General features: G+C 42.9%; 1 protein-coding gene across 1 annotated transcript; it reads left to right on the top strand.

Annotated features, from left to right (window-relative positions):
* Positions 1-5: 5 nt before the first annotated feature.
* On the top strand, positions 6-6,648 carry rnf214 (ring finger protein 214). The gene is made up of 6 exons (XM_058635634.1): positions 6-385; positions 1,123-1,352; positions 2,289-2,422; positions 2,589-2,817; positions 5,047-5,256; positions 5,346-6,648. Exons 1-6 carry the CDS (start codon positions 286-288, stop codon positions 6,141-6,143), a joined length of 1,701 nt encoding a protein of 566 aa, XP_058491617.1. The 5' UTR covers positions 6-285; the 3' UTR covers positions 6,144-6,648.
* The last annotated feature ends 1,642 nt before the right edge of the window (positions 6,649-8,290 follow it).

The raw sequence follows: 8,290 nt of genomic DNA, 5'->3' as shown, positions 1-8,290 counted from the left end.
AACAAGATTAACATAAAAGGGGTGCTTTTTGTTATTTGTTATACGCTGTCCGATTTGTTAAACTCCTCGCCTTTTTATGTTGCTTTTTGTCTGCTGGCCGATGTTCAATAAAGTTTTATGGAACGTAGGCGGAACCTCTGATAGATGGCGCGTTTCAGTCGGACTACAATCGACAACGCACTGATATCTGACGGTATCAAGTAGAAGTGTCTCCTTGGCTAATAACACGAGCGTGTCAGGAAATCTTCATACTGCAGCATTTCAGTCGTGTAGCTGTGTGTTAGCATGGAGGCTAGCGGGGATGTTAGCATTACTTCAGAGGAACAACGTCGTCTGAGTCCAGAGGAAGAGCTAGAGCTGGAGTTAGCTAAGATGACAGTGACAGGTAAAGTTACCGATTAACGCTGTTGGCACATTTCACTTACCTGTCAGTTTATTAAGAACAACTAGCCAACACCCAGCCTCTCTATTATTAATATATTATTATTAGTAATATATATTATTACTAATTAATAACCGTGATTATCGATTTGAAAGTGACAACGCAATTCATGTGTCATATCGCGATACAAAACGAAGGAATCGTGACACCTGGGGAACTTGTTAAGTTTACATTTACAAATGTAAAAAAAATATCCAACTTAAAAAAGCAGCCAATTTTGAATGTTGCTGAATGTTCTAAATATTTGCTGATTTACCTGTTTCTTATCATGTCTTAATTAACTGAGTACTTGTTTGGGCCAAAAAAAATAAATAAAAATGTTGATCTGTGTTTCCTAAACCTTGAATGATGATGTTCTCAAATGTCTTATGATGTCCGGAAGCAAAACTAATCATTTTTATTTATTTATTTGTTGTGTGGGAAACCATATATTATATGATTATATATGATAATCAATTGCAGCTGAATTGATTATCAGAGTAGTGGAATAACAATTTCAATCATTACAGCGCTACTTTACATTGATCTCTACTTTAAAATCTAAATCTGATGCATATCAGACACCAGTGATCTCAGTGAGCATTTTTAATAATGCATTCTTGTCTTCTTACACCAGAATGTAACACCTGGAGTCAAGAAACAATTGAATTTAATCTTTCCTTCCTTGTTTCCTTTCTCAGAGCTGCTGCAGAACGTTCAAGCTGTGCAGACAGAAAACATGACACGTGACTCGGGCATCAACACGGAGGCAGACTGGGAGAGCCAGGTGGTGGCGATGTATGAATATAGCACCACCCTGTCAGAGCAATATGATGGTCTAATGAGAAAGCAGAGTGAGGAGGAGACGGTGCAAGAGAAACACAAACAACTACTGCAGAAGAAGAAGGAGGAGGCCACCCGCCAGCACCAGGTCAAACTAGCACACATTTTGCTCAAACTCACACAAAAAAACATCTGGATGAAGCTGATTCACTTAGTCAGTTATGAAATGATAAAAAAAATAGAAATCAGTGGATTTCCGTCTTTCTTTCTCCCATTCTGTAAATGTACTACTATGCTGTTATGCATGGTAACTCTATCATTACCTTTTTTTCAGCAGCTGCAGAGCTTAAACCATTAAAGCCTGACACTTTCCTCCCACAACACTAACAAGTTTATCATCCTGTATCATGTGTTAACATGAACAGTAAATTAGCCCTTTTATCAAAAAGACACTTCTGTGATTGTCATTGAAAGAATCTTACATTTTGTCTGTTTGTCCCTGTGCTTAGAAGTAGCCAGGGGTGAGTGTGCATGAGCTCAGTCTAAATATTATGGCAGTGACTGAGGATAACAGAGAGACTAATTTTATACCTAATTCAATCTATGCCATCTTAAGTTTGGGATACCTTTTAATAATGTGTTTGTAAGTCTATCTCACCATTAGACAGCCTTTTCCAGCAGGAAACCAAATGTTGTGTCACAAACTGCTTGCACTCCTACACCTAAGTCCATAAAGAAAATCAGAGAGGGAGAGATGTTTTCACAGCAACATGAATTTCAGGATCCAGTTGTAACAGGCGAACAGTGAGACAAAGCACAAGGTGAAATGTAATGTCATGTAATGTGAACCTTTGGTTTAAGTCTGTTGAGTCACAACATGTTTTCATTAAGATCATGTCTGATTGCTTCTCAGCACAGAGAGGAGTCACCTGTATGTGACACACTGCCGATGTAAAATTAGCTCATACAACCACATTACAGCTTGTGTGTGTTGAAACCTTTCATTTAATGCTATTGCTTCTCTCATGTTTGTAGACACTGTGATCTTAAACAAGGACACTGACAGACTGTGACTGTGTTTCAGGCTCTTTTGGACAAACTGGAGTCTCTGCAAGTCAAACTGCAGCTGAACAATTCCAAGGCAGCAAGGAAGAATTTCTTAATGAAAAAACAAGAGATGACCTCGGAGAAGAACCGAGCAGAGGAGGAGAAAAATAGGTAGAAAGAGAAGGACGTGTCGACTGAGCTGATCGACTGTTTCTTCTTTATGTCTGTATTTTATTGACTTGTAGGTTATAGTAACAGTATATTTGATATTTCAGTGGTGTAATGTCAAATAAACACTAAGTCATTTTCAAACAGCATCTCCCCTCTCTGCTATCAGGCTGACAAATGAGCTGGTGGAGAGTGAGAGGAAGCTGACGACGCTCACGGAGGAGCAAAGGGAGGAGCAGCGGAGGTGGCAGGAAGAGCTGCTGGAGCTGAGAAAGGAGATGGAACGTGTGAGGAAAGAAGTGCGAGAGGCCGAGCGGTTAGCCTTACAGGAAGAGACTGTTGCAGTTGAAAAGCAGAGGGACGTCGCCATGACTCGCATCGAGGCCTGGAACAGAGAGGTACAGACATCAGGGCTTTTATTTTGAAGAGTTAGGGCTTTGAGCAGGTGTTAATGATTGCCACTATATCATGTAAAACTTCAATCACATCATATTAAGCTGAGAACTGACACGAGTAACTGTGATGTGAGTAACATGAGATGTGGGATACAGCGCAGTTTAGCGTAGGAGGGCTTTTCTGTTGTTTTTTTCCTTTTTTTAATCGGCACTGTCGTAATAGTAGTTTTACTTCACAAAATTTGGCCCTCAAAATGCAGGAAATAGTGTTTTAGAGGGTTCTAAATTTGGGGGGTGATGCCTGCGGACTCCTCTACAATACTCGTGCCTGCGGCTTTTGCCATGCAGCTGTGCTCCAGATTTCCACCTTGGCGATATCACATTCCACTGCTTTTGTTGTTTTTACGGCCAATCAGCTGCTTCTCACAGAGGAAACACATGACTACTTAGGCCCCGTTCACACGAGGACGTTTGCGGGTAAAAACAACAAAATATTTTATCGGAAACGCCTTTCGTTTTCGACGGTGACGGCGTTTTTGGGGCTTAAAAACGCAAAAATCTGAAACCACCCTCTAGAGTGTAAAACTTGAATACGCTCCGCCGTATCGTCTCCGTCTACACTGGGAAGATGCAAAACCCTGCTCAGATATGCTCACGTCGCGTAGGCCTTTACGTCACATACATGCGCCAGTACAGGGAAATAAACAAACATGTCGGATTATTTCCATGGGACGGACCTTCACGCTGCTCTGGCAGCTCTAATAAAAGTACAGGAGTCTTTCCACGAAATGTACAGGATATGTACAGATAATATTACTGAACAGAGAAGGATCTGTAATCTGTTTTGCTTTTCGCGGAGAGGAAGGAAGATTCTGCACTTCTGCTATGCTAGCAGACTTTATGCTAACCTGTTAGCATTTAAGCATGCAGACTTTCTCCAGATTTTATACATTAACGTATGGATTATTTAGCAGCTGATTTCATTTCAAATGTTAAGAGGTTATTATGTCCAGTATACACGTGATTGAATGGGAGCTGTCATAAGAAGGTGTAAATCTTTGAGGCTAAAATTATCTACCTAAAGCAGTTTGAGGAGTGCCTACATTCAAATAGCCACATCTTCTTCAAATATGTTCAGATTTCCATGTGTTAGAGATTGATGGAAAGCTTAGAAATTGGCTTAGAAATCACACCTTTGGAATCTGTTAATAACTCAAAATGTCCCTCTGCCTACTTGTTCTTGGTTTTTCCATGGCTGGTCTCAAATTATTATTTTTTTTTTAGTGTAGCGGTCCTCAATTTTGCGCGTCGGCCACAAATCATAGCGTAACGGGCTGATGCACTATCATGCGCTAGCTTGAACCCTGGTGTCACTTTAGTTCATCCTTACTGACCGCCAGATGCAGTGCTTTAATCACTGGATATTCCGTCTCACACATGCGTAGGTCGAGTACCTTGTACTAACAACGTCATTAGCGAGCCTGTGAGTGTGTTTTATTGTACAATAAAATTGTGTATTGGCCTGTTTCTTCCAGCTTGCCTTGTCTCAGTTAAGTTGCATTTCCACTAGCAGAGCACCATAGTACATTTTTTTAGTACCTGCTCTGGCGAGTAGGTACTATGTGTGACGTCGTCAGACTGCCGGCCACTGATTGGTCAGATTGCCGTCACAGGAAGACTTGTCAGACACGTCTGACAAGAATCAAGCCGAACAATGCTGAACAGTTTAAGGTCAGTTTAAAACACTTACTGTAACAATCCTAAAAACATGGGTTAATCTCCAGGGAAATGTGTAAAATCTCAATATTTAACAGAGGAGTCTGGTGTATTTAGTGACAGCACTGCTGATCTCGAGCGACATCACAAACGCTGCCGCTGTATTTCAGTCCAGTGACTGTGTCAGACGGAGTCTGTGCTCCAGTCATGGACAAAGTATTGAAGAAATAGTTTTAATTAACTGATTCAGTTACACTGAAAACAACTGCTTTACAAGTCACTAGTCACTCGTTTGTGTGTCGCGTGTTAAACGAAGTCACCGCAGTTTTATGCAGCCGTGCAGTGATGACTTTGCCCAAGTACTCCATACTTTTTTGAAGGGGAAACGCAACTTAAACCATGCTGTGCAGTGCCATGCTGAGGTGGGGCAAGCCAGGACCATAGTGGAAAAGGGCCATATTATTCCATCCCGAGTCCAGAAAATGATGCTGGTGGTCATGTCTTTGTTTGTCTTAGCTGAGTCAGTACCTGAATATGCTGCGGGTGGAGCTTCCTCAGGACTATCCTCATGAGAGGCTGAAGTGGGAGAAGAAGGAGGCCGTGGTCCGGAGGAACCAGGCTGAGCTCCAGGGCCGTTTTCAGGAGGTTCTGCTACAGCTCCAGCAGGGTCGAGAGTTAGGATCTCTCCCCAGGATCAACTTGCCATCTCTTCCACAGATCCCCACGGTATGACACGTGTGACAGCACACATTTTAAAACATTTTAAATGGATTTGTTACCCAACATATTTCTGCTCTGCTTTTCTTCTCCCATAGGCTGACCTCAGATTCAATCAGATGATGCAGTCACTGGTTCAGTTTGGGGCCCCCCTTTCTCCTCCCAACCTAGTGGTGCGGCCCTACCCTCCACCAGGACACCCACATTACTACCAGGACCAGTACCGACCACCATACCACCAGCGCTACCCACACCCACGACACCACCCACCTCCGGAACATTATTTTCAACCCCCACCACAGCACCAGGATTCTCATCAGTTTCCACCTCTGCAGAAGCCTTACCCTCAGTTCCCACCCCCCATCAGAGCTCCACTTAGGGTGACACCCCCTCCCAGTCTCTCACCGTCTCCTCTTGTTCAACCTATCCACCCTGTTGTTCCTTCCCCACCTCCCCCCTCTGCCCCCACTGGCAAACTAGACAAGATCCTGGAGAAGCTTGGGGCTCGTTTCCCACAGTGCAACAGGGCTCAGCTGACTCAGCTGCTCCAGCAGGTGAAAAGCTCCCGCGGCACCTTAGCTGGCATGTCCTTGGAGGAGGTCATGGAGCAAATCAGCCTCAAACTGACACAGAATGAGAGGCTGACCCCGGGGCCCATCGGGCGGCCAGTGGTTCCAATCCAGAGGCCTTTGCCTTCCCCGCAGAGAGCCCAGGCAGCAGCACCAAGTGGAGGTCAGGCTTATGGGGCCCGTAAACTCTGCCTCATGTGCCAGAACACTGTGGACCCAGAGAGCCGCCACCCACTGAGCTGCACCCACACCATCCACAAAGACTGTATCAGGATGTGGCTGCAGTCCAGCAAGAACAACTCTTGTCCCTTCTGTCCATCAAAATGACATTAGACAATAAGCAGGCATTCTGCTAATGCTAGCACAGTGACACGTTAATGATAGTAGTGATCAACTTGTTAACGTGCTTATGTTGGGACTACAACACATTGATGTAAAGACTAGGGATGGGACGTTACGATATCACAAACTCAACTATCTACATGACAGTCCATGACTCCAGTACTGTCATTTTAGACCATTTATGAATTGTGAAGCTGTTAACGACACATATGTTAAGTCATTTCAAAGACAATTCTCCAACAGTGTAACAAATTTTGTTCTCCCAAAAAAGAAAAAAAGAAACAGCCCGAAAATGATTCAGCTAAAATGCTTTTGCTGATTTTTGTTTACATTTGTCATTTGTGTCCGATATAACCCAGTGATTTTGACCAGCATCAGACTGACACAGATACTGACGATACAGATTCCCTGAGTTATAGAAACATGTGCTGTCTTATTATTAGTTTCCATCCGCTCTGAAATAAAGTTTGATTTATGCAATACAAAAATAGTTGCTGCAAATGAAAGTCTCCTGCTTTAGGAATTATTTTCTAAATGAATTATATTTTATCAATCAAACAGAAGTATAGAAGTTACCTGATTGCACACATTAGCAAATCACTGTATAGTAAATAGATTATTGTTTTCATAATCTAATAATCAGCTGTTTTTTTATGAAAGTCTGTTATACTTTGACACCAATGGTAAAAGAGGGAATGAAGTTCTCTGTCCACCAAAATAGTATAGTCCCATTCACACCTAACATGACACTTATATTGTGCGTTACATACAAAGTCAAATAGACACATTTGTGGCAGTTTTGCAAACATGCTGAATGTATGTCATCCGCTTAGAACACTGGTATGTAATCTGCTGAAATAAATACAGACCCGAGTTTCCTCTGATGATTTGAAGTTCTGAGTGCAACTACAAACACACACACACACACACACTCATTATAAACAGTAAACACACACATACAAACACTCGGACGGAGATATCAGCTCATAAACCAACAACCTTTTAAAGATCCCCCTCTCTCACACTCTCTCTCTCCCTGTGGACACCTCAGGCAGCTTTAATGGGAGCACTGGGCAGTCGATGGACGAGATTAGGAGCCGTCTCTTCCCAGTAAATATCAGAACACACACACACACACACACACACACAATAAATGATGTCCGTGTGGTGTATTTGTGGGCCTCCGCCTGTTTCCTGTCTGAACCTTTACAGAATCCTCTCTCAGTCTAAAGGTTAGTCTCTCCAACAGCTCTGACGGATTCTACAGGCAGCGCCAATGAAAGGAAGCTGCTGTAATGAAGGAAGGACACTGCTGAGGACAGAGGAGAGGATGGAGGAGACAGTCTGCAGAGAGTCACCACAAATGTACAGATCATACCTTTGACCCAAAGCTCAAAAAAAGGCAGTTAATGATGAAAGAAGAGAAGAAGTGAGACACCGTTAAATGTGGAGGTTTTCTAACTAAACATATGAACACGATTCATCTTAACAAAGTTTGTTACTTCAGGTCATTTTGTTTGTGTGACTTTGACCTGGATTAATCAGTATACAAGGATACTCCAGTTTATGGTCCTGGGATAGATTTTGGTCTTTTATTAGATTATTATTATTATTATTTCAGTGTGATTTTTACTATTTACTATTTACTATTTCAACAGGAAGCTGAACACTCACTGTCCACAACAAAAGTCCAAATACAATTCTCTCTTTCTCCCGTTTAAGAGAAAGATTTTTCTCCATATCCAGTGGTTGTTGTTTAGGATGGTCTGTGTCATTTAAAAAATACTTGTATCCCCTTTACTGTGTGTGTGTGTGTGTGTGTGTGGGGGGGGGGGGGGGGGGGTATAGATCCAACAGCAAGCATCTCCAGGGTGTGAGGGTATAAGTGATGCTCTGCTGTGTCTCCAGTGGATCCTGTGACGCCTCTAATGTCGGTGTGATTTACAGACCGCTGGACAAACAAGCATCATTACCACAGCCTGTAAATGCGGGCCCAACCGACCGCTCCCAGAGTGGGGTCTGGGGACCCTCGGGGGCCTATAAGAGGCTCCCTGGGGGCCCCTCAGCCAAACGAGAGAGTTTTATTCCGCTATTATTTCACTGAGGAGCAGTGAGAATGAGCGATCAGAGGT

Source organism: Solea solea, chromosome 8 (genome assembly GCF_958295425.1).
Source record: "Solea solea chromosome 8, fSolSol10.1, whole genome shotgun sequence".
NCBI classification, from domain to species: domain Eukaryota; kingdom Metazoa; phylum Chordata; class Actinopteri; order Pleuronectiformes; family Soleidae; genus Solea; species Solea solea.
Note: the sequence above shows the minus strand (reverse complement) of the source record. Positions and strands in the feature narration are given on the sequence as shown.